Consider the following 26,915-nt stretch of genomic DNA (forward strand, 5'->3'; position numbering starts at 1 on the left):
CGAGCTGCTTGAAGGATAGCTTCTTTTGCTGCAAAATAGTGTACCCTGCATACGATATCTCTTGGGCGGGGGTCCTCCGGATCTGGGGGGCGCAATGCCCTATGAGCTCTGTCGAGTTCCAGAGGGGCCCCAGGTGGTCTCTTTAACAGATTATTGAAGATTGAAATAAGGACTGAAGGTTTGTCAGGAGGAGCAATTGACTCCAGCAGACCCCTGATACGCAGATTATTTCTTCGATTTCTATTCTCTAGGTCGTCCACATGCTGTTGAAGAGTAATTAGCTGTTTGGATTGGTCCTGTAATGTGGTTTGGACAGATTGGATGTTGACCTGAGCTGTTGATTGTTGGTCTGTAAGGTCGTCCACCCTGTGGGTGAGTGAGGAGAGGTCCATCCGTAGCTGAGCAAATTCTTGCTTACATTCTGCCACTACCTGGTTGGCCAGAGCAGCTATGTCATTTTTGGTAGGAATTGATTGTAAAAGGGAACGCAGGTCTGCTAAGGATGCTGGGCGAGGGGGGCGTGGCCTGGACGGCAATGTGAAGAGACGTGTTTGTGGAGCTCTCCTGCAAACACCCTTGATAAATCCCTGAATATCGCTGTTATCACTGCCTCAGCCGGCTGTCAGGAAGATAAGGTGGTGAGGACTTGTCTGGGGTGAGTCTGGTGGATGCAGAGTGCCATGGTCCGTTGCAGGCGAAAAGATAATGGAGGCGGGAAAGTCCCCAGCTCTCAAGATGGTGCCATAATAAGGCAGGAAGCTGAGAAAGTTAATGCAGCCTGTCAGGAGAGGATGCAGATCGCTGCAAGGCTGGAGAAATTTGCCTGGACTTCAGAGAAATCACATCAGCATATAGATAACAGAGGTGAGATAGGAGAGGAGGGAGAAGATAATGCCAGCTCTGATGATATGGGGGATGGTGAAAAGCAGCAAGATAAGACAGGAGAAGTGGAGAAAGCACATAGTGCAGAGGCTCCAGAAAACCCCACTTTAAAGGACGTTTTTGCAGTGGTGTCTTTTTGTAAAAAAGCTCTGACTACCCTGACAAAGCAAGTTAAGGGATTACAGGCAGAGGTTGCTGACATTAAGAAAGACCTCAAGAAAGCAGATCTGAGAACAGCGGCTGTAGAGGAGAGAGTGGGGATAACAGAGAATCATATTACAAAACTACAAAAGTCTGAAAAAACATTTGCACAGCAGATAGCTGAAATCATGGCAAAAAATGATGATTTAGAGAACCGCTCTAGAAGAAATAACATCCGAATTGTCAGCATCCCTGAGAAAGCGGAAGGAAGAAACCCCACTGAATATGTAGAAGACTGGCTCAGGGGGAAAATGGGTGCTAATGTCTTATCCAAGCTCTATGCCGTGGAACGTGCACACAGAGTCCCGACGCAGCCACAACCAGCAGGCAGGGGCCCTCGCACTATGCTAGCCAAGCTCCTCAACTACAGGGACAGGGACACTATACTGCGAAAGGCAAGAGACATGGAGGATCTTATGATTGACGGCCAGAGAATTTCCATATACCCGGACTACTCCATTTCTGTTCAAAAATTACGTATGACTTTTACAGGAGTAAAGAGGCGCCTGCGAGAGATGGGGGTGCAATACTCAATGATGTTCCCGGCAAAGCTAAGAGTGATGGCGTTGGAGCGGGTGCACTTTTTTACAACTCCGGCGGAAGCCATGCAGTGGTTGGACGCAAACGAAAAGCGGATCCGTTTGAAGGAATGAGCTGACTGTCTGAATCTGCAGTGTGTTGGAGAAGGCCGGCTGAGGCTCTACGACATCCTTAGGAGCTTACAGGGGACCCTTCTTGTTTTTTCTTTTTTTTTCTCCCCTTTTTTTTTTTTTTTTTTCCTCCTTCTCTTTGGGATTGAGGTAGTATGCAGGGGGAATGTGAAGGGTTTGATGTGAGCTTCGCAGGACATGGGGACTGCCGAATTAGGCGCGGTGGTGGTATTTACAATTTGAGATTCCAGTTTAATTACTGTTCGCCATTTTACTGTTATATTGGTTGAGTGGAATATGATTATACATAGAAAGGGGGGGAGTGGAGAATTGTTGGAAAAGGGACGAGTTTTAAAATGCGTCTAAGAGGGGAAGGCGAGGGAGGTAGGGGGGAATTTAGTAGGGATTATGGACCAGGTTTGGAAAACCCGATGCTTCACGGGAGTACTCGAAAACAGGAAGTGGTGGGGAGTAGGAGGGGAGGGGAGCAGGGGGGGAGGGGGGAAAGGGGTAGGGTAGAGGCAGCATGGGGAGATACTACAAGGTTTGATGGTTTTACTGGGTGGGATAATGGGGGATAGAATTAAGGTGTTGAGTTGGAATATTAGAGGGTTATCAGATAGGTCTAGGAGAGCGGCAATAATTAAATATGTTCAAGACCAGAACCCGTCAGTAATATGTCTACTAGAAACGCATCTAACAAAGGAGACAACACATGTTTTAAATAGGAGATGGGTGCAGAAGGCCTATCACTCCACCTTTTCCAACTATGCAAGGGGTGTATCACTGCTGATCCATAACTCTGTGCAATATGAAGAGATAGAAGTGTATGTGGATAAAGAGGGACAGTGTGTGGCCGTCAAGTGTAAAATATTTGGCAGACTCATGTGTATAGCTGCAATATATATACCACCTCCATATAAGTGCACCAAACTAAGGGAGATGAGGGAGTTCTCTGAGAAGGGGGGAGTAATCCCTTTTTTACTGGTGGGGGACTTCAATAATGTGATAGACCTGTACTGGGATAGGAGTAATAGACCTCCAGGTATTCAGGCTAGTTGTATGACTTCGTTTGGCACTCTTATTGGGGAACTTGGAATGGTGGATGCCTGGCGAGTGAGGAATGGGAGGGTATCCTGCTTCTCTTGTTATTCGGCTTCGCATAACACTCTGTCCCGCATTGACATGGCTCTAGCTAGTGATCTGATGGATGCAATGATAAGCGACGTGCAATATCTGACAAGAGTGATTTCAGATCATAGCCCAATTCTAGTGTCAATACGACGGGGGACCCTGACAGGGGGAAGGAGGGGAGAGTGGAAGCTTCATCCAGCATGGATCCGTCATATTAATATGGGGAATATAGAATGGGATCTTGGGGATTTCTTTATCCACAACGAGGGTAGCACTGGTCCCATGATGGTATGGGATGCGATGAAGGCATACCTCAGGGGGCTCCTGTTCAGGGATATCTGTAAACGTAAAACACAGACGAGGCAGGATGAGAAAGATAGCTTGGAGGCCTTAGATAAGGCAGAGCTGGAAGCAATCCGGAGTACTACTACGGACGCGAAGCAAAATCTTAGGCAGGCGCATGAACAGGTTAATAAGATGCTTTTGGAGAAGGCGGTAAGGAAGCAGGCATTCCAAAAATTGCATTTTTATGAGGAGGGGGAAAAAGTTGGTCATCTATTATCGGTCATAGCTGCAGCTCAAAGGAGTAGTTCATTTGTGGATGGTATGGACACGGTGGAGGGGACACAGGTCACTGAGGTTGAGGAGATCCTTGGGGTCTTTAAAGATTTCTATCGCACACTATATTCTTCTATTGGAGAGATGAGGGTGGAAGAGGTGGACTCATTTCTTGAGCGAGGTGAGCTTCCGGTGTTGTCTGTGGCGGATAGAGATAAACTGGAGTCACCTATTACTATTGATGAACTGGAGGGCGCTCTGCATGGCATGAGCAATGACAAGGCACCGGGAGCAGACGGGCTACCAGTTGAAATTTATAAACAGTTAGAAGAAATCCTATTACCCAAACTATTGAAAGTCTTTGAGGTGGCGGAGGGGGAAGGTGTATTGCCTGAATCTATGAGAGAAGCAATAATAGTGGTAATTCCTAAGGAGGATAAAAATCCGAGGCCTCCAGACTCATATAGACCCATCTCGTTATTAACAGCGGACGTGAAGCTTCTGGCTAAGGTGTTTTCAAACCGGCTGACTGGAGTTATATCTAACCTAATCCATATGGACCAATCAGGGTTCATGGCCAATAGGTCGACAGCTGCTAATATCAGGAGATTATATCTTAATCTACAGTTGCCGCCTGACAACCCTGGCCGGAGGGTGATCGCTTCGCTAGATGCCCAGAAAGCGTTCGATAGTGTTGAGTGGGGGTATCTGTGGAAAGTGTTGCAGCATATGGGTTTTGGCCCACGGTTTGTAAAGTGGGTGCAGCTGTTGTATAATAGGCCTACTGCTAAAGTTAGAGTTAACGGTATGACCTCCTCAGCGTTTGAGTTGCACCGGGGAACGAGGCAGGGCTGCCCACTATCGCCGCTCCTATTTGCTATTGCAATAGAGCCTCTGGCGGCGGCCATTAGGAAAACAAAGGAGATCCATGGATTTAACCCCTTAACGACCGCCGATACGCCTTTTAACGGCGACAAATTAGGGTACGTCTTCCAAACCGCCGCTTTTTAACGGCGGTCGGAAAAAAGGGTCTAGCGCCCCCCAGAGTCAGAAAATTTCCGGGGTCTCAGCTGCCGGGGGTAGCTGAGACCCTGGACATCATGATTCTGGCCGGTTTTTCCGGTCCCCGCTCACCTGATGACCGGTATACACCGTATACCGATGATCAGGTTACAGTAAATGACCGCGCCGGTAAAAAATGATTTATCTCCCATCTGGCATGATCAAACATGTCAGATGGGAGATAAATCTTTTTCCCGGTTCCCTCCGGTCCCCCGGTATCCCCAAAGTGCCCCCCCCGACCCCCAACCCCCTCCCGAAAATCCAAGATGGCCGCGCGCACCGGCGATCACAGCAGCGCGCCGGCCGCATTTCCCCCTTTCCTATGGTTTCTGTCGCATGTGCCATAACACATGCGACAGAAACCTGCTCCCCAGGCCCTGCCGGGTCCCCCCCCTATCCCACCCTATCGCCCCCGGTGTTCCCCGGTGTCATACGTACCTGTCGGAGCGCTGATCCCCCGCGGCCCCCTCCTCCGCCTCCTTCACAGCAGACGCCGGTCACATGTGCAGAGCAGCTGACAGCTTCCTGTGTTCAGGACGCTGGCTGCTGCTGCTGCTCGGCACTTTGCAGTTGTGACCCAGGGAGGGTGGGTGCAGATTCATTGCACCCACTCTCCTCAAATGGAGGGTCCTCACACCTAGAAAATGGGGGATACGTTCCCTGAACGTGTCCCCCATATTCTAGAAGGTCCAGAGTCGACGTGGGACGTCCAAATGGATTACAGCGGATTTTTTTTTCTTTTCAATAAATTGGCTAATCAGGGAATGTTTTGGGGAGTGTTTTTTCAAATAAATTTTTTTTTGTTGTCAATTTTTTTTTTTTATTACTGTCAATTAGTTATGTCGGGTGTCTGATAGACGCCGTGACATAACTAATTGCTGGGCTTGATGCCAGGTAACATTACACACCTGGTATCAACCCCATTTATTACCCCGTTTGCCAACGCACCAGGGCGCGGGATGAGCTGGGGCGAAGCGCCAGGATTGGCGCATCTAATGGATGCGCCACTTCTGGGGCGGCTGCGGCCTGCTATTTTTAGGCTGGGAAGAGTCCAATAACCATGGCTCTTCCCATCCTGAGAATACCAGACCCCAGCTGTCAGCTTCACCTTGGCTGGTGATCTAATTTGGGGGGACCCCACGTTTGTTTGTTTTTTTTAATTATTTATTTATAAATAATTAAAAAAAAAAAAACAGCTTGGGGAGCCCTCCAAATTGATCACCAGCCAAGGTGAAGCTGTCAGCTGTGGTTTGCAGGCTACAGCTGTCTACTTTACCCTAGCTGGCTATCAAAAATAGGGGGGACCCCACGTCATTTATTTTAATTATTTTTTTTTCTTTTTGGGCTAAATACAAGGCTAGGCACCCTTTAGTGCCACATGAAAGGCACTAAAGGGCGCCAGCTTAGAATATGCAGGGGGGTGGGACGTTATATATGTTTGACATCTATCCATTCATCCATTGTAGCATTTTAGGCTATGTGCCCACAATCAGGGTTTGCAGCGTTTTGGGCGCAGAGTGTTTTCCCTGCGTCCATAACGCTGCGTTGTGCAGTAGAAGCACAGTGGAAGGATTTTTGTAGATCCCATGCCCACTGTGCTTCTTTTCTCCGCAGCATAAACCGACCTGTGGCGCAGCTTCCCAAGCCTCAGCATGTCAATTTATGCTGCGGAGATGAGTGTGCTCTGCAGGTAGCATAGAGCTCCACAGCAGCCTGAACCCAAATCGTGGGCATGGGCAGCTGTGTTCTCCCGTGGACAACACTCACATCTCTGCAGGAAGGCTGACACTGTGTACTAGACGCCGTGTCGCTGGATCATGGCCACATAGCCTAAAAGTGAGACATTTGTTGCTACAGCAACATTTTTGTGAAGTACCTGTGGATTCAAAATGCTTACTATACTTCTGAATAAAATCCTTGAGGGGTCCAGTTTCCAAAATGAAGTCACTTGTGGGGGGTTTCTAATGTATAGGTACCCAAGAGGCCCTGCTAATGTGACATGGTGCGCACAATTTATTTCAACTTTTCCAAAATTCAAATGGTGCTCCTTCCATTCCAAGCCCTCCCATATATCCAAACAGAGGTTTTTGGCCACATATGGGGTATCCCTGCGCTCACAAGAAATTGGATAACAACCTGTGGGGTCCACGTTTTGTTGTTGCCTCTTGAAAAAGTGAGAAATGTGATGCTAAAGAAACATTTTTGTGAAAAAAATGAAAATTTTCAATATGGCAACCTAAGCTTATCAAATTCTGTGAAGTATTCGTGGATTCAAAATGCACAATATACACCTAGATAAAAGCCTTGAGGTTTCTTGATTCCAGAATGGGGTCACTTGTGGGGGGCCTCCACTGTTTAGGCACTTTAGGGGCTTTCCAAATGCGACATAGCGTCCACTAATTATTCCAGCCAAATGTTCAGTCAAATTGCACTCCTTCCCTTCCAAGACCTGCCGTGTGCCCAAACAGTTGATTTCCACCACATATAAGATATCACCAAACTCAGGAGAAATTGCAGAATACATTTCATGGTGATTTTTTTCCTGTTACCCTTGTGAAAAAAAAGCTACCTGGTTGAAGTAACAATTTTGTGGTAAAATTTTATTTTTTTATTTTCATGGCTCAACGTTATAAACTTCTGTGAAGCACCTGGGGGTTCAGGGTACTCACCAAACATCTAGATAAATTCCTTGAGAGGCCTAGTTTCCAATATGGGGTCACTTGTGGTGGTTTTTTGCTGTTTACGTACCTTAGGGGTCCTCCAAATGCAACATGGTGCCCGCAATCTTTTTCAGCCAAATTTCCTTTCCAAAATTCAAATATTGCTCCTTTCGTTCCAAGCCCTCCCATTTGTCCAAACAAAGGTTTCAGACCACATGTGAGGTATCACCGCGCTCATAAAAAAGTGGGTAACAAACATGTGGGTCAAATTTTTGGAATTACCTCTTGAAAAAGTGAGAGAATTGATGCTAAAGCAACATTTTTGAGAAAAAAATTACAATTTTCAATATGACAAAGTAACGTTATCAAAATCTGTGAAGTACCTGTGGGTCCAAAATGCTCAGTATACCCCTCGATAGAAGCCTTAAGGGGTCTAGTTTCCAAAATGGGGTCACTTGAGGGGGGTTCCTGCTGTTTAGGTACCTTAGGGGATCTGTAAAAGCAACATAGTGCCCGCAATCTGTTTCAGCCAACTTTGCTTTCCAAAATTCAAATATTGCTCCTTTTATTCCAAGCCCTCCCATTTACCCAAACAAAGGTTTCTGACCACATGTGGGGTATCGGCGCGCTCATAAGAAAGTGGGTAACAAAGTGTGAGGTCCAATTTTTGGTGTTACCTCTTGAAAAAGTAAGAAAATTAGTGCTAAAGTAACATTTTTAGGTAAAATGTTAATTTTTATTTTTTTTCATTCCATATTACTTTAGTTCCTGTGAAGCACCTGAAGGGTTAATAAATTTCTTGAATGTGGTTTTGAGTACCTTGAGGGGTGCAGGTTTTAGAATGGTGTCACTTTTGGGTATTTTCTGTCACCCAGGCCTCTCAAAGTCACATCAAATGGGATGTGGTCCCTAAAAAAATGGTTTTGTAAATTTTGTTGAAAAAATGGGAAATTGCTGATGAACTTTGAACCCTTCTAACTTCCTAACTCCAAAAAATGTTGTTTCAAAAATTGCGCTGATCTAAAGTAGACAAGTGGGAAATGTTATTTATTAACTATTTTGTGTGACATAACTCTCCGGTTTATGGGCATAAAAATTAAAAGTTTGAAACTTGCAAAATTTTTAATTTTTTTGTCAAATTTCAGATTTTTTCACAAATAAAATAAAAAAATATCATCCTAAATTTACCTCTAACATGAAGCCCAATATGTCACGAAAAAACAATCTCAGAATCACCGGGATCCATTGAAGCGTTCCAGAGTTATACCCTTATAAAGTGACACTGGTCAAAATTGCAAAAAATGGCCTGGGCATTAAGTACAAATCTGGCTTCGTCCTTAAGGGGTTAAGTATGGGCATTTAGAGGAGAAAATAGCTCTTTATGCTGACGATTTATTACTTTTCTTGGGGGATCCATCAGCCTCATTGGATCATGCCATGCAGATAATAGAGAAATTTGGAGAAGTTTCGGGACTGACCATTAATTGGTCTAAATCGAGCCTCTTTAAAGTGGATGGGGAAGTAGCCCCCAACACCTCAGGGGTTGGTCTGATCGAGAGAAAGATGGGGGCATTAAAGAAGTACTGGAATACATAGTGGGTAGAAGTCCATTGGTAATGGGACTAGAGGATGGTGCGGTGGGGCTCCTGGGTAGAACATCTCCTACAATGGCACTTATAAATAAGACCTGGAATAGGCTGAAAAGGGTGAGAGGGGTGACCCGGTTAACTAAGTTTACACCTATCTGGGATAACAGTAATCTCCCGGAGATTCAGAAAATGGGGAATATTGAGGAGTGGAGACGCAAGGGTGTAATAAACATGCATCAGATATTGGACGGAGGAATTGTGAAATCGTTCCCGCAGTTACAGAGTGAGTTTCAGTTACCGGCGTCCGGCTGGCTCCACTACAGTCAATTAAAACATGCGATTGCAGCCCAAGCGGCTAAACAAAGTGTGGCCATACAGACTGACCTGGTACTGGAGTATGTGTGTAAGGGCGGAGGAAGCACTAAAGGGATCATTTCTGGCACGTATAAAGATATATTACATACCTTTCTTTTAGACTACCCAATTAAAACTAAATCTAAATGGGAGGAGGAAGTTGGGCCGATAACGGAGGAGGTGTGGGAGAGTATCTTAGAGTATGTCCCTAAACTTTCCATGAGCGAACCGGCCAGACTATCTCACCTATACGTGATTCACCGGGTATATAGGTCTCCTTTACTGATGTTTAAAATGGGGTTGAAAAGAAATTCGGAGTGTCCAAGGTGTCAGGGATCTGACGCAGGTATTTTTCACATGATGTGGTCTTGTCCGAGACTGGTCTCCTTTTGGACTAAGGTTATCCACAAGATAGGAAGAACATATGGGTGTGTCCTCCCCAGGGAACCAGTGATATGCCTATTGGGATATGTCGAGGAGCTTGGGGTGGAAAATACTATGAAAATTGTCATTGCTAGGCTGCTGTATGCGGCAAGAAAGCTAATCGCCAGGTCCTGGATTAAAAAAGACCCCCCGACCAGGGGAGAGTACATTAAAAGGGTGAAATGTATTCTTCAGCTGGAACAGGGAGTGTATGAAAGAAGGGGGAATGTTAAAATGTTTGAGAAGCTATGGTCTCCTTAGCTGCAATGCGAATAAGACGAGTGATGGACCAAAAACTGGTCTGGGACCGGGATGGCCGTCTGAGACCTCTGATGTGTGTGTTTTGTTTTATTGGTGTTACTAGTTGTTCCTCCTGCACAACGGGATGGTTGCTATACTACAGTTGGAGGGTATTATAAGTGTGTACTATATGGGATGTAGTATCGGGGAGTAGTGTTGCTGCCGGGGTGGGGGAGGGGGCGGGAGGGGGAGTTAAAGGGGTAATAGATGTGATAAATTTAATTTGGATGCCGATTTGTTATTCTGTTGTATGTATTCTGTTTTAATAAAAAAGTATCTGATTTAAAAAAAGGATGCTGGGCGATCCTCGTTTATCACATTAGTAGAGAAAGATGTTATGGAAAAAGAACAGATAGAGTCCTGTAGAGCTGGATCGTATAGTATTTGTGGACTTCTAGAGATACTTGCACCTCCTCCCAAGTGTGCTACTGTGGTAATCTGTTGTGGGGGGGACCCCAGTGCCCTGGGCCCCTCGTTCCACTGAACTTTAGTGGCTTCCACCAAGCTGCCTCCCGGGCCCGTCGGGCTATTTTCCCATGAAGAGCCCGTGGACCACCTCGCTGAGGGTGTAGAGGGAGAGTGCCCCTGGAGGATTTCCCAGGTCTGTTCATGGGACTCTGGGATACCATAGGATTCCCTCCTCTCCCTATTAGTGACCGGGGATGGCGGTGTTGCAGGGGGGGATGTCTGGTATATAATTGTGCCTTTTGCAGCTGTTGGGGGGTTGCTATCACTAACCATGATTGTGCCCCCTCCCCCCACGTTGTTCCTGCTATTGCCAGCGGGCTGAGAGTATCGGTATGCAGTGAGGCGGGGGTGTCTGGGTTCATTATCTTACCCCCAGCGGTGATGACAGCGCGGGAGACTGGTGGCCGCGGGGACTTTCATTCTGGGAGCACTGCAGTGGTGGATGTTTCCCGGGCGCCGCTCCGAAGCCTGTCTGCACGTGTGCTGCCAGCTGAAAAGGCAGCAAGCTCCGGAGGGTGACCGCAGGTGGGACGATCCTCCGCTGGCTGCCGGGGGACTCCGCTCCCAGCGTGGGTGCAGAAGACGGGGCAGCTAATGGTGAGGCGGCTGCTGAGGGATCATCCGGCTATCGCTGCAGGGCCCGGCCCGGAGGTATGTGGCGGCCATCTTGGAATGGCATCTCTGGGTCCTGTTGTCGGCCGTTCCTCTGCATATTCCCGGGTCCGTATCCATCACTGCTGTGGGTGGTCACCGCGACTCCCCCGGACCCCCGTGATTCCACCGACGTCCCCCGCAACTCCACCGATATCTTGGGATCAGCCACGGGATCAGCAGGCCGCAATTCCGGCTGCACTTTCAGCTCAGACTGGGACAGGACGCCAGAGCCCTGTGGATGGGTTAGAAATGTCCCAATTTTGCTTTGAGACGTGGAGGGCTTCTTTGGGGTTCGGGCTGTAGTCTTTTTGCCCGTTATTTTGCCCATTTTGATGTCTTGGGCCAGTGTTATGGGATTTTGCAGAGAGGAGCTCAGGGAAGCAGCTTCCTCATTCAGCCATGTCCGGCTCCGCCCCCCTTGTGAGATGTTTTTTATCTAAACATGAAGGAAAAACAGAAGGTTTGTAGGGCTATATGCGATAGAAAAAAGTAAGAGAAGGTTTTAACATTAATTTTCTCAGACACAGGGAGCATAGTGGATGTTTCAATTAAATACCTGTGCACCACATGGGTTACATCTCAGAAGAGTTGTTATGCTACATTATTAAGTATACAACACCATGACCCCCCTTGTGTCATTCATCAAAGTTTCATTAAACTCTTATAAAGGTTTTAATTTGCATTATTTTAATTTAATTTCATTTGTAAATTAATTTAATTTAATTTGCATAACTTAAATCATATATTTTCATGTGTCCGCTTTTACTACTATCCTTAACCCTTTTATTATAATAAATGGAAAAGTATATAACATTTCAAAGTCACTAGAATTTCGTAAATTAAATTAATTTAATAATTCCCATTTGTCTTTTTTTGTAATTTCGAATGATTGTCCCTATAGTGCAATCCATAGCATATATTTTTATAATGATACATCATCTCAGTAAGATCTTGTATATAAAATCAGAAATTAAGTTAAAAATGATGGAGATTGCACTAGGGGTATGCCGAATCATTCCATTTTAAAATAGTTTGTATTTGAAATATTAAGTGGTTTTAAATGTATTGTCAAAGTTTATGTCTGCACTTTGTTTCAGCCCTCTTTCACACATCTGTGAAAATCATGCATGTTTTTCATGGACGTGTCAAAGGTGCGTATTACCCTCTGTGTGCCGTGTTTATGGCACACGTGTGTTCTCTGTGTGGTATCCGTGATAACACACGGAGAACGGGAACTTTCTGCTCACCTGTCCCTGGCGTTGCTGTCCATGGTGCTGATCTATGGTCGCCGGCCCTGCCCACTCCCCGCTGCTGCTGCTGCTTCCGGCCCACAGTGGAGTGAATATACAATGAGCATAATGAGTGGGGGTCGGAAAAAAGTGACAGCAGCGGCAGAGACAGCAGGGCTGGAGAAGGCGAGTATAGAAATTCCTTTAAATTCACAGACACGTGTGTTTCCTCCGGTGCGTGTCACATGGATCACATCCGTGCTGTCCGTGTGATGCCGGAGAAAAACGGACATGTCTACCCGTGGAGCACACGGGCACACGTATGCTCCACACGCACACACGGTCCATGGCAAAACACGCATGTGAGCGCTGACCCATTGATTTTAATGGGTCTACGTGTGCCCGTGTCTCCGGCACATGAGGAAACGGACCAAACACGTGCCGGAGACACGGTCGTGTAAAGGAGGCCTCGCTCTGCACATGTTTCTATCCCTTTAATTGGCCCATTACCTCACACATGGGTGTATTAGGGGGTTAAAAAGAGGGATAGAGACATGGACTCCAGTGTCATGATTAAGGGCGTTTAGCCAGAAACTAGTTGACCTCGCTGGTATCACTGCCTTTGTGTCTGTATTGCACTTTATAAGAAAAATAAATATTATCCACTGTTTGGAGCCGGAATATATTTTCTCTTTGGATGTTTAAACGGCCGTGGCAGGACCAGTTTCCGTGCTCAACATTTGGATGTCAGATGGAGGTGAGCTGGATCAAATTTTGTTTATTTCTGTAATACAGCAAAAAAGCGTCATATCTATTACAGAATATCAATAAAAATGTTGTCTTGACCCCCAAAAGTAAGTCCCCAGACAGGTCCATCAACTGAAAAATGAAAATGTTACGGGTCTCAGAAAATGGTAACACAACCCAATAAGCAATTTGTTTTATACACTTCTAAACACTTCTAATTTTTTTCCATTACTAAAATAATAAAAACCTGGGCATGTTTGCTATTGCTGTAATCGTACTGATGAGGAGAATTACCGTATTTTTCAGAGTATAAGACGCACTTTTTTTCCTCCAAATTTTGGAGGAAAGTGGGGGGTGCGTCTTAAAGTCTGGTGGTGGAGACTAAGGGGTACTTTGCACACTATGCCGACGCTACACCGATGATACGATTACGACGCTTTTGCGCTTGTTAATCGTATCATCTATGATTTACACATTACGATGTCGAGAGCGACGCAGGAAGTTTGTCACTTTCGACATGACCCCACCGACATCGCAACTGCGATGTCGTAGTGTGCAAAGTACCTCTTAGGGGTACTTTACACGCTGCGACATTGCTAGCGAAGTCGAGCGCGATAGCACCTGCCCCCGTCGCACATGCGATATGCGGTGATAGCTGCCGTACCGAACATTATCACTACGGCAGCTTCACACACACATACCTGGTCGGCGACATCGCGGTGACTGCCGAACAATCCCTCCTTCAAGGGGGAGGTGCGTTCGGTGTCACCGCGACATCACTAAGCGGTCGGCCAATAGAAGCGGAGAGGTGGAGATGAGCGGGATGTAACATCCCGCCCACCTCCTTCCTTCCGCATTGCCGTCGGGACGCAGGTAGGAGATATTTGTCGTTCCTGCGGCTTCACACACAGCGATGTGTGCTGCTGCAGGAATGACAACATCGTACCGGCAGCACAACGACATTATGGAATGGAGCGACGTGTCACCGATCAACGATTTTTCACGTTTTTGCGATCGTCGTTCCTAGGGTTTACACGCTGCGATGTCGGTAACGGCGCCGGATGTGCGACACTAACGACGTGACCCCGACGATATATAGTTACCGATGTCGCAACATGTAAAGCCTGCCTAAGGGTATGTTCGCACGTTGCGTTCTGCCGTGACAAATATTCTGCAGCGTTTTGTATCTGCATGTGCGTTTCAAAACGCAGCCGAAAAGCTGCGTTTTGGATGTATTTTGAGTGCAGAATGGATGCAGAATTGATGCGTTCTGGATGCTTGCTCTGCCATAGACAGAGTGGGAAAAGCATCCAAAACGCACAAAAGAAGTGATATGTTTCTTTTTAGAAAGCATCGATTTTTGTCAAAAATTTGTCATGTAAAACGCTGTGTTTTAAAACGCAACGTGCGGATGGATTTGCTAAATTCTCATAGACTTTGCTGGGGACGCAGAACACATGCATTTACACTGCAGTTTAAAACGCTGCATAAACGCATGAAAAAACGCAACGTGTGTGCATAGCCTCAGGCTGCTCACCTGTTCGTGTTGTGCACGCACGCGCACACACACACACACACACATAATCACACTACAGATCGCATCCACACACTCGCCACATCCAGCGATATTGCTTGCGTCTCGGTGTACATAAGGACCTGCGACGCTGTGCACTGTGCGTTGAGCTTCCAGGATCTGGCCTTCATCACATGGCCGGAAGCACGTGGTATCACTGGATGTGATGAGTGTGCACGCGCGATTGTACTGGTATGTGCGATTTTGTGAGTGTGTGTGTTCTGATGTGTGTGTTCTGATGTGTGTTCTGATGTGTGAGTCGGCTAGACGCAGGGGAGGACAGTGTGCAGCACAGAGATCACAGGGAGGAATAATGTGGAATCTGATTGTGTGTGTGTGTGTCTGAGTGTGTGTGTCTGAATGTGTGTCTGAGTGTGTGATCTGATGTGTGCGTGTATGCTATCTGATGTGTGAGTGTGTTCTGATATATGTGTGTTGGCCAGATGCAGGGGAGGGCGGCGTGCAGCACAGTGATCCCAGGGAGGAATGATGTGGAATCTGATGTGTGTGTGTGTGTGTGTGTGTGTCTGTCTATATGAGTGTATGCTATCTGATGTGTGAGTGTGTGTTCTGATGTATATGTGTCGGCCAGACGCAGGGGAGGTTGGTATGCAGCACACCTTCATGGAGCGCACGCCAAAGATCACAGGGAGATCTGGGAGCCACACAGATGACTGGAGCTGGTAAGTATGATGACCCTGGGAAGGGGGGTCTGCTTTTTGCTTCAAATTTTTTTTTCCTATTTTACACTTTTAAAACCTGAGTGCGTCTTACAGTCCGAAAAATACGGTATATTGCGAGGTAATTTTTACCACATAGTGTACGTCGTAAAAACAATTCCTAAAAAACAATGTCAAAATTTTGGGGGGTTAACAATTTCACCACACTTGGAATTTTGTTCCCGATTTCCAGTACAGTGTAGTAAAATTAATGGTATTATTGAAAAGTAAAACTCGTACCGCAAATAAAACAGGCCCTCATATGTCGTATGTGGACAGAAAAATATAAAAAAGTTATGGGTGTGCATGTGGGAAGAAGGTGAGGAAAAAAACGAAAATGGAAATTGGCAGCATGAAGGCGTTAAGGGCCTCTGTCGGCACAGGTGACTGTCGTTAACCAAGTACAAGCACTCCGTGCTTTATAGCAGGGCCACTCATTTAAATGGAAGCTCCCACTTGTTTTCCAGTTATCTCTACCCTTCTCTGGCTCAATGAAGCCTGTGCTATCAATCAAAGAAGAAAGGGAAGGGATAGAGGAAACATAAGTAGGTGAGATGGTGTTTTTTACTGATTAGCCGTGCTATGAAGCACAAAGCACTAGTGATGAGTGAGCACTACCATGCTCAGATGATCAGTACTCGTAACGAGCAGTTAATGCTCAGATTGGGCGTGACTCGAGTACCCAAGTATAATGAAGTCAATGGGAAACGCGAGAATTTTTCCTGAAGATGCTTGAGTACCCCATTGACTTCTATTATACTCCGTACTCGAGTCATGCCCATCCAAGCGGCCAACTGTTGGACCAAGCACTTGAGCATGGTAGTGCTTGCCCATCACTACCAAGCACTGGTAATTCAGTCCTCTGAATGAGAACGTCATTCAATTTTTTGTAGGAGCTCTACATTAAGGTAAAGTACACATATTGTGTATAAAACCTGTATTGAGCACCTTCAGCAGTGGATAAATGGAATTACCAAATGTTTGAAGTTTATCATACCTGTAGTCTGGAGAGAACAGAGGAATCACAATGATGATTATTACTTCTGTGTGGTTAACATAAAAGGTGTTAATGGAGTAAATGGATGTATCCTGACCAAGTCTTGGCAAAACGACCTGCTTTACAGTCTGATGAAATACTAGTCCCACCATTCAGTAAGCAAGAAGAGCTCCCTGATGATGAATCCTGTTGTTCACCTACAAATATAAGTCACCGTGACAGTGATTTTGAAGGAGCTCTGGCACACTAGAGTGATTGATAACATGAGAAAAAATTCTTTCTTTTAGGTATTTTTGGAGGTTTACTACATAGCAATTCAGCATTTTTGTGATCCTGAGGCAACTGAGAACCATTCAGTGAAGGAATCGCATTATTCCCTCTAAACCTCCAAAAATACCTACCAGTGGCTACCATATAGCAATTCAGAATCATCCACAATTATGTAACGCCTCCAGTTCTGGAATAGGCCTCCATCATCTACTTACTAATATTGACAAGTGCATTAGGATTTCAAGGTTTCCATTTGTCTTCTAATGGTGATGACCTTATACAATAGAACGCACATTATCCTGTTGTTCATATAGATAACTTTATCCTTGATAAAGACCTAAATTAATATGGTCGAAACGTTGGATGAATTATCACTTATCCTTTTGCACAAATAAAGAATATTCAACATTCAAAGAATTTTTTCTCATGTTATCAATCACTCTAGTGTGCCAGAGCTATTTCTATTGAATTGACTATCATTTTTTTCTGAGCACCTACGATACACACAGTGAGCCAGACATATTCATTTTCCAGTGATTTTGAAGGAACCTCATCAGTGCCACAAGTTTTTAATCAGCTGGAGCTCAATGACCTCTTTAAACAGCTAAATTTCCCAAAGAAATCAGAATAATTGTTGGCGTCTGGTCCTACAAAAAATGTCATACCACGATCGCCAGTGGCCAATCTGTGTGATCTAAACAGCCGAGTGGATACACTATAAGGTACTTTACACGCTGTGATATCGGTACCGATATCGCTAGTGAGCGTACCCGCCCCCGTCAGTTGTGCGTCACGGGCAAATCGCGGCACGTGGCGCACAACATCGCTAACACTCGTCACACGGACTTACCTTCCCTGCGACGTCGCTCTGGCCGGCGATCCGCCTCCTTTCAAGGGGGCAGTTTATGCGGCGTCACAGCGATGTCACCCGGCAGCTGTCCAATAGCTGAGGAGGGGCGGAGATGAGCGGCCAGAACATGCCGCCCACCTCCTTCCTTCCTCATTGCCGGTGGATGCAGGTAAGGAGATGTTCGTCGTTCCTGCGGTGTCACACATAGCGATGTGTGCTGCCGCAGGAACGACGAACAACATCGTACCTGCAGCAGCAACGATATTTGGAAAAGGAACGAGGTGTCAACGAGCAACGATTTTTCACGTTTTTGCGCTCGTTGATCGTCGCTTCTTGGTGTCACACGCTGTGATGTTGCTAACGGCGCCGGATGTGCATCACTAACGACGTGACACCGATGATATATCATTAGCGATGTTGCAGCGTGTAAAGCACCGTTAAGTGTCCCTGTTTTATCTCTCTCTGGGACAGTAGATCAAACAATGAGCAATGGGTGAGAAAACTGTGGCCTCAGAGAGAACACATGTTAGTACAGTAGGTGAAAAGAATGGAATTGTAAAACCATTGGTTGACAGGAGTAAGATTATTTTACCAACTACTGCACATCAAATTGGGTATAATGAAGGAGTTTGTAGAGGCTCTAAACAAAGAGGGAAGATGTGTCAACTACATCTGCAGCAAACTAACCATGGAGAAGGTAAATTAGAGGACTCATGAAAGTTCCGCACTTCGAAGATTCATTAAACGATGCTGAGACAGATACATGATAGTCTTTCACTATATGGTTGTACATGAGGCAGATGCATGGTTTTCTTTCACTATGGTTGTACAGATTTTTTTGGGGGAATTATAAAGCAGATAATTACACTTAATGAGTAGAAGAAATGCCATCTTCTTTCTGTCACCCTGGCTGAATGAGTATCAAAGCGCATTATCTCCACAGCCACTTCGATCGTTTTCCATAAAACCTTGGTGACCTTAGTGAAGAGCAGGGTGAGCGATTCCACTAGGATTTAACAACTATAGTAGAAAGATACTAAAATCACTGGAATACCCCCATCATGGCAGATAACTGCTGGTCTTTTCAGAGTGATTACCTAGCATGACAGGCACGAGAAAGTACCGAGCGAATGGCAGAAGTGAAGGGAAACCCTGTGTCTAGGGAAGGTGGAGATGCTGACCCCTGACCAAGCCTACTGCTGTGCCCTGGCTTCCCTCACCACCCTAGATAGGTTCTGCACCTTTGCACTGTGCCGGACACCTGACCCTGAAGTAGGCCTATGTGGGGAGCCAATGGGATGAGCGCTTAGTCAACCCCACCAAGCACTAAAAAAGACAGAGATGACAAACTGGGAAAGTAAACGAACAACTTATCTTCAGATGACTCAGGAAGAGGAACGGCTACAACCACAAAGATTCTCCAGATGTATGCAAGCCGACTGCTTGCACTGAAGACTTGTAAAGGGTATAAGACCTATCACCAGCACCGAGTAATGAGGAAGTGAAGGTATATAAAGACATCAAGGGAAGTGCTGATGAAAAGCAGCTGAAAGGCTGACTAATTTTTCAGGTTTCTATAGGGAAAGGGATGAAAAACAAGCAGAAATATTTAGATCAGGGAGCAGTTTGTGCAGCCAAATGCTGTGACTTTCTATAGCCGGACACACCTGTGACATTGCCCTCACGCAACTCACCACAAGAAATCTGTAAAGCCCTGCTTTTGTGAGGTATCTCAGTAAATAAACAGTGTATCAATAACTTTTTATGCATGTTTAATTCTTATTCTGTAATTTAAATTTTTCATAAATAAAATAAATCTACATGTATGAATTTGTTTTCACAACCAAAAAGGTAAAAATAATAATATTTAGTAGTCATCAGTCATTGTGTTCGATCCGTCGTATGCATATACATAAGGTATGAAGAGGGGAGTCAAGTGAAGGCCGACGGTTCGTTCTTCTGCTTCAGAAAATGTCAATGTCTGTGCTGGGCTCCCATTGGAGCCTGAGGCATTAGTTGTCACAGTCTCTTTTACATTTGTCTCGATTTGCTGGGCCCTCGTTTTAGACAGGGATGGCGACATAAAGTACACACAGATTCTGATAAACAAAACAGGAACCTTCTTTATTGCAGATCACTTTCCTTCTCACGCTTCAGGCCCCTTAGACCAGGGTTCCCCAACTCCAGTCCTCAAGGCCCACCAACAGTGCATGTTTTCAGGATTTCCTTAGCATTGCACTGCTGTTGGAACCAGCACCTGGGCAGGTAATTACATTAACACCTGTGCAATACTAAGGAAATCCCAAAAACATGCACTGTTGGTGGGCCTTGAGGACTGGAGTTGGGGACCTCTGCCTTAGACCACTCGTGCTATGTCCGTTCTACCTCGGGGGAAACTTCTCTGTTCCTGGTACTCACCCTGGGCACTGTCCTTCAGCAGCTGAGTCCTACTATATGACCTTGCTCCCCCCGGTAACCCTTCCGTGCGGCTGCTGTACCTCACTCGAGCCCTCGGATGCGTGGTTACTCCCGACCAATTTAGGGTCGCGCCGGCGGTCTCTGTACCCAGACGTCCCACCGGTCTCAAAACACCCCACTGTCAGTCCGCTGGGTGAGATCTCGGTACACGGGAAGATTCCTCCCTATCCACGTAGACCCCTTGCTCTGAGTCCTGCCTGTCAGCTTCAGCTCCTACCGCAACTAATTCCTTTCCTATGCACATTCTGAAACCCCCTGCATTCTCTCCTCCCTTTTGTCTCCATTTCCCTAGTAACTATTCTACTGCTTGCTTCCTGTATTCCTACTAAATCCTATTAACTGTCTAGCTGCCTTATCTACTCCATTCTCCACCACCTGCTGCTTGTTCCCTAGTTCCCACTAAGGGTACCGTTTCACTAAACGACGTACCAGTGATTCCGACCACGATATGACCTGGTCAGGATCGCTGGTGCGTCGCTACATAGTCGCTGGTGAGCTGTCAATCAGGCAGATCTCACCAGCGACCAGCCACCAGCGACTCTGCGCTTGGTAACCAAGGTAAATATTAGGTAACCAAGCAAAGCGCTTTGCTTAGTAACCCGATGTGTACCCTGGTTACGTGTGCAGGGAGCCAGCGCTAAGCGGTGTACGCTGGTAACCAAGGTAAATATCGGGTAACCAAGCAAAGTGCTTTGCTTAGTTACCCGATATTTACCCTGGTTACCAGCGTACACCGCTTACACAGAGTCTGTGCTCATTGGTCTCCCGCCATCAAACACGCCAATGTGTGCTGCCCACCGGGAGACTAACGAGCAAAAAATGAACCAGAACAGTGTGTAACGATCATCGATTTCACAGCAGGGGGCAGGTCGCTGCTTAGTGTCACACACAGCGAGATCGCTGATGAGGTCACTGGTATGTCACAAAACCTGTGACTCAGCAGCGATCTCGCTATGTGAGAAGTACCCCTAAGTCTATCTATCTATTACTAATATTATACCTAATCTTATGTGTCGCCCAGGGAAGGTGGTACTCAGTCCCGGGCGGTTACAAACAGCAGTGTCACTCTGGTGGCCGTTGCCCGGTCCCGTGCCCTGGGGACGCGTAATAAAAAGGGAGTATTCACAGGGGATAATAGAGTTAATGTTTGTGACTCCACCTGCGGGTTGCGGTTAAGAATGGAGAACCGCCGCTGCTCAACGTGGGTACTCCCAGGGATGGTGGTAGTGGCAGCTATGGTGGTAGGCCCTCCGCAGGTAGGGCTGTGCCTGGGAGATATATGGTGTATAATGATGGAGACCACACCAGGTTAACTTTAACAGTCTCTACTCACATGGACCCTCGGCCTGCTGGTTCCGGTCCCAAAAGTATCAGTGCCGATGTAGTGACCGAGGTTGCTCTGTCCCTGGCCCTCTCTGTAGATTGAGTCTCCCGTAGCGTGGAGTGTTTTGGAACCCCGACTGTCCCTTTTGGGATACAGTCTCCTCCGTACGGCGGGTAGTGCGGACCCTGCGGGGAGCTAAGTATCCGAACCCCGATCCTAGTTTACTGCTGATGCCCCCGGATTATTTGGTTCGATGAAGTCCATGAAGGTGTCCTCACCGGGCAGGTATTTATCAAACCGTTTGAAACTTGACATTTGACTTAGAGCCCTGTGCCCCGTTCGTGCTCTGGTCCCAGCGATATCTCGGTACCTGTCCTGGCGATCTCTCTCCTGTGCCCTGGGGTCACCGTTACACGGACCCAGCACAGACACGTCCGCACACCTCTCCTGTGTGCTCCCATCTTCCCTCCTCACTACAGACTGACTGACCCCTCCCACCAGGCTGGCTATACCCAGGGACTCATTCCCATGGCGACCATCCCATTACATTGTTAACCCTTTATGCCCAGTGTGGAGAGGAGAACTAGGATTTTAGGTGTGTGTTGGTGGAATCGGCACTGGTACCCCAGGTCCCAGGGGGTAGGTCCTGCATCCCGTAGAGGATGCAGTTCCTTGTAGTGCCCTGAGGTTCTCAGGGGCACTACACTTACACCTATACCTGGGCCTGTACTATATCCTCTACCGAACACAGCACGAGGGACCAGTACATGTTATACACAGTATTTACAATACATAGACATATACTTCTTTCCTATTACACAACCAGCAGTGACTGCCAGGTGGAGCAGAACGGTGCGTCCATTCGGCTCTGCTACATTCTCCATATACATCACAATAGACCATATACCTGCAATACATATTTACACCATTTCGTAGGAGAGGGCGTTATTCGCCATCCTTCTACAGGTACATGAAATCTCATTCACTAAAGCCGATAGAAGAACATTTTTAGCAGATTTAGAATCAGTGGCAAAAACTGACCTAAAGACAGGTAAGTATCTTGGGCACCAATTGTCTTGTTCCCCAGTGAATTATCTGGTCACCTAACTATCATTTGCCAACACATCCCTCCCCACTAAATGTTTTAAGGCCCCGTCACACACAATGAGATCGCTAACGAGATCGTTGCCGAGTCACAGTTTCTGTGGTGCAGTAACGATCCCGTTAGCAATCTCGTTATGTGTGACACCTACCAGCGATTAGGCCCCTGCTGTGAGATCGCTAGTCGCTGCTGTACGGTCCGAACCATATTCTTCAAAGGTGATGTCCTGCTGGGCAGGACGCATCGCTGTGCTTGGCGCTGTGTGACAGGGTCCCAGTGACTGCCGAGATCGTTATACAGGTCGCGGCCTGTATCGTTACTGCATCGTTGGTAAGGTCTGACTGTTTGACATCTCACCAGCGACTTCCCAGCGATCCTTATCAGGTGGAATCGTTGTCGGGATCGCTGGTAAGTCGTTGTGTGTGACTGGGCCTTTACTAGACTATATGGAGATAGCCTCTTCAGATTGGAGAGGACTTGAACTCTAGTGCTACTTATTGGCTGTAGTAATCCTAAAAACGAATATCAACTCTTTAACGAGTTTTTCCACAGAACTTGGGATAAAAAAATTCAAACCAGAAACTCGATTTGCAGACACAAGTTTTAGGGAGTTTACCCCTCCTCAGTGCAAAGCAAAATATGGGTAGGTGTGGAATCTGCCATTTTACGTATCTTATTATTTTTCAGTCATTTAATTGTGACATGGGATTCTGTAATGAACTTACATCTGCTCCTATTCTCCTCATGCAAGTACATGAATATCCGATCTTCTCCTGGAGAATTTTCCTGATTGACCCATCCAAGATGGATATGGACAGGGACAAGATGGCGGAGAGGATATTACACCTCACCCTAGAGATCCTCTTCCGGCTTACTGGAGAGGTGAGAGATTCTGATGACATCACATTACATCATTCTTATCTATGAGAATAACAGATGGACAGAACTGGAGAGGTGAGGACTCTGGAAATGTCTGTAGTGAGATTTATTAATGTGTCTTTCCATAACCAGGATTACACAGTAGTGAAGAAGACCTCTAGTGAGCGCTGTCAGGCCCCTGTGTCTGAGGGATGGGGAAGACCCCTGAGCCCAATCACGGGGCCTCACCCCCCGATACATGAGGACATGAATGACCAGGAGATACTAGAGCTCACCTACAAGATGATTGAGCTGCTGACTAGAGAGGTGACACTGCTGGGAATGCTGGGCCATTATACAGTAACGCTATGAAGGGATCGGGGGATGACGGTATCATTGTATGTGTCAGGTTCCTATAAGGTGTCAGGACGTCACCGTCTATTTCTCCATGGAGGAGTGGGAGTATTTAGAAGAACACAAAGATCTGTACGAGGACATCATGATGGAGGTTCACCAGCCACTCACATCACCAGGTAATAGAAGTTATTACCACATAAAGTGACACTGGTCAGAATTAAAAATTTTGGCTTGGTCATAAAGGTGAAAACAGGCTGGGTGGTGAAGGGGTTAATACATTCTATACATTTTTACTTTATGCTGCTTTAAATATTGTTTTTCCTTAAAAAAAAAACAAAAAAAAAAAAAAACTCTTTAAAATTTTCAATATTGTAGAATGTTGTAGAATATTAAATTATTTACTTTAGCACATTCCAGAAAATTGGTGCTACTCTAGAAATATTTTGGAGTTAGGAATGGAAGGTTCAAATTATCAAAGATGTAACTTTTAGATCTTGATATTGGAAAACAGATTTGGTATATTTTTTTTCCTAATTTTACTTCTGATTTTATGGTTTATTTTCAAGGTGTTATTAAAAAAAAAAAAATAATAACATTGTTTAATTTTGCAGATAACTGTACCAGGAGTTCAGATCGACACTTCATATGTTCAGATGTTAAAACAGATGATGAAAGTATCACCCATGATACATATGAAGAGCATGCTGTTGTCCCAGATATACCGCCAGGCCTTCATAGGCAAGATCTAACATATGATCTTTTTAAACGAGTCCAAAATTCCGCTTTATCACAGAATTTTAAGCTAAATAATAGTTACAGAAGTGACAATGAACATGAAACGGCTCCTACAAGTGAGAAACCATTTTCATGTTCAGAATGTGGGAAGTGTTTTACCAGGAAATCAAATCTTGTTGACCATCAAAAAGTTCACACCCATCAGAAGCCGTTTTCATGCACCCAATGTGAGAAATGTTTTGCTCGAAAATCAAACCTTATTGATCATCAAAAAACTCACACTGGGGAGAAGCCACATTCATGTTCAGAATGCAGTAAGTGTTTTATTCAGAAATCAGATCTAGTTATACATTACAGAATTCACACAGGGGAGAAGCCATATTTATGTTCTGAATGTGGGAAATGCTTTGTTCAGAAATCAGATCTTTATAAACATCAGAGAACTCACACAGGGAAGAAGCCGTATTCATGCTTAGAATGTGGGAAATGTTTTAGCCATATCTCACGACTTGTTACACACAAGAGAATTCATACAGGGGAGAAACCATTTTCTTGCCCAGAATGTGACAAATGTTTTATTCAGAAATCAAATCTTATTGAACACCAAAAAACTCACACAGGTGAGAAGCCATATTCATGTTCTGGATGTGGGAAATGTTTTACTCAGAAATCACATCTTAATATCCATGAAAAAACTCACACAGGGGAGAAGCCATTTTCATGCCCAGAATGTGGAAAATGTTTTACTCGGAAAATAACCCTTGCTAACCATCAAAAAATTCACTCTGGGGAGAATCCATTTTCATGTTCAGAATGTGGGAAATATTTTATTCAGAAATCAGATCTTGTTAGACATCAGAAAATTCACACAGGGGAGAAGCCATTTTCATGTTCAGAATGTGGGAAATGTTTTATTCAGAAATCAGATCTTGTTGACCATCATAAATCCCATACAGGGGAGAAGCCATTTTTATGTTCTGAATGTGGAAAATGTTTCAACCAGAAGTCAGATCTTGTTAGACATCAAAGATCTCATACAGGGGAGAAGCCATTTTCATGCCTGGAATGTGGTAAATGTTTTACTAGGAAATCAACTCTTGTTGACCATCGAAAACTTCACACAGGCGATAAACCATTTTTATGTTCTGAATGTGGAAAATGTTATTCTCAGAAATCAGATCTCGTTAAACATCTGAAGAAGCCGCACAGGGAAGGAACCTTTTTCATGTTGTGAATATTCTAAATGTTTAACTGGTAAATCAATTCATGTCAACCATGAGAAAACCCACACAGTAGAGGAGCCATTCTTGCATTGAGAATTTGACAAATATTTTTATCATTAATCAGATCCTGTTGTCAGATGAGTTACATGGGAGAAAGCATCATGATGTACCGTGAGTCAAAGAGTTTTATCCAAAAATCAATTGCTCAAGTAAGAATTGGTCAGGGAAAGCACCATTTTCTTTCTTTTTAAACGTACTGTATTATTATGACCATAAGATGCACCTAGGTTTTAGAGGAGGAAAACAGGTATAAAAATTGAAGCAAAAAATGAAGTCATGATGCATTGTTATGGGGGTGAATCTACTGCTAACACTATTATGGGGGTTATATCCCCCAATTCAGTACTAATGTCCCCCATTCTGGACCCCTTCCAGTTATATGTGTCTCTCATCCTGGTATATATGTTCCACATCTTTATCCCATCCTGGTATACATGATCCCCATTGTGGTATATATGGCGCTCATCCTGGTATATTTGGCCCCATCCTTGTATCTATGGCCCTCATACTGGGCCCATCCTGGTATATATGATCTCACCATGGGCCCATTCTGGAGTATATGTCCATCATCCTGGTATATTTGATCCCCATCCTGGAATATATGAATCTATCCTGTTATATATATGTCTTTCATCCACTTTTGGACACATACAGAAGAGGGCCCCTGTGCAAGAACAGTAATTGCACCCTTTTGAAGTTCAATAGCTCATCATAATGCACAAATATACTTGCTTTACAGATGGAAATGGCCCCCCTTACCTCTTGGGCTGCAGTTTGGACCAATGATATGTCTGCCCTTGCTATCATCCTGGTATATATGTCCATCACGTTGCAGACATAAAAAAAAATTATTATAGTCACCATCCCTCTGCTCCCCCAGTGTGCAGTGTTGTCTTTGATGCCGACAAGTGACTTCAGTGTGTAAGCGGCACATCGCATGACGTCACTGCCATGCACCTGCAGTTACACACAATCGTCAGCTGCCCACTGGAAGTCACTGCTCCCCACACCCGGGATTATGGGCTTGGGGAGCAGTGAATATTCATTCTTTACTAACAGACACTCGTGATCACCCAGCCGCAGCAGTAAGCTGGTGGCTGGGTGTTCATGTGTGCCCGCTATTAAAGAGAATGAATATTCACTGCTGCCTAAGCTCATAATTTTTCCCATCTCTCGATGTGGCTTCAGTGAGTAGAGGTAGACAGGATTATGGCCGTGGGTAGCAGTGAATATTCACTTTCGTTATTAGCAGACACACTTAACCCCAGCGACGGTTTCTGTTCTGCCTCCTGTGACCCACTCCTCCACTGCCGCTCCCCTCCAGCCACAGTCAGGAGCATCCAGACTATAAGACAAACACACCCTTTCCTACACATTTTTTGAGGGGAGGGAAAGTGTATCTTAAAGTCCGAAAAATACAGCAATAGGTTATCAAATGGCAACAGAAAAAATATAATA

At 45.4% G+C, this 26,915-nt stretch overlaps 1 protein-coding gene across 1 annotated transcript in view; it reads left to right on the forward strand.

Moving 5' to 3' along the window:
* The window catches only part of LOC142312397 (uncharacterized), a 161,981-nt gene that overhangs the window by 41,017 nt on the left and 94,049 nt on the right, over window positions 1-26,915 (forward strand). Inside the window, 1 exon segment of the mRNA XM_075351340.1 lies at window positions 24,483-25,273. Within this exon segment, the coding sequence (XP_075207455.1) occupies window positions 24,483-25,273 (791 nt within the window).

The sequence above is a fragment of the Anomaloglossus baeobatrachus genome, chromosome 5 (assembly GCF_048569485.1).
Source record: "Anomaloglossus baeobatrachus isolate aAnoBae1 chromosome 5, aAnoBae1.hap1, whole genome shotgun sequence".
NCBI classification, from domain to species: Eukaryota; Metazoa; Chordata; class Amphibia; order Anura; family Aromobatidae; genus Anomaloglossus; species Anomaloglossus baeobatrachus.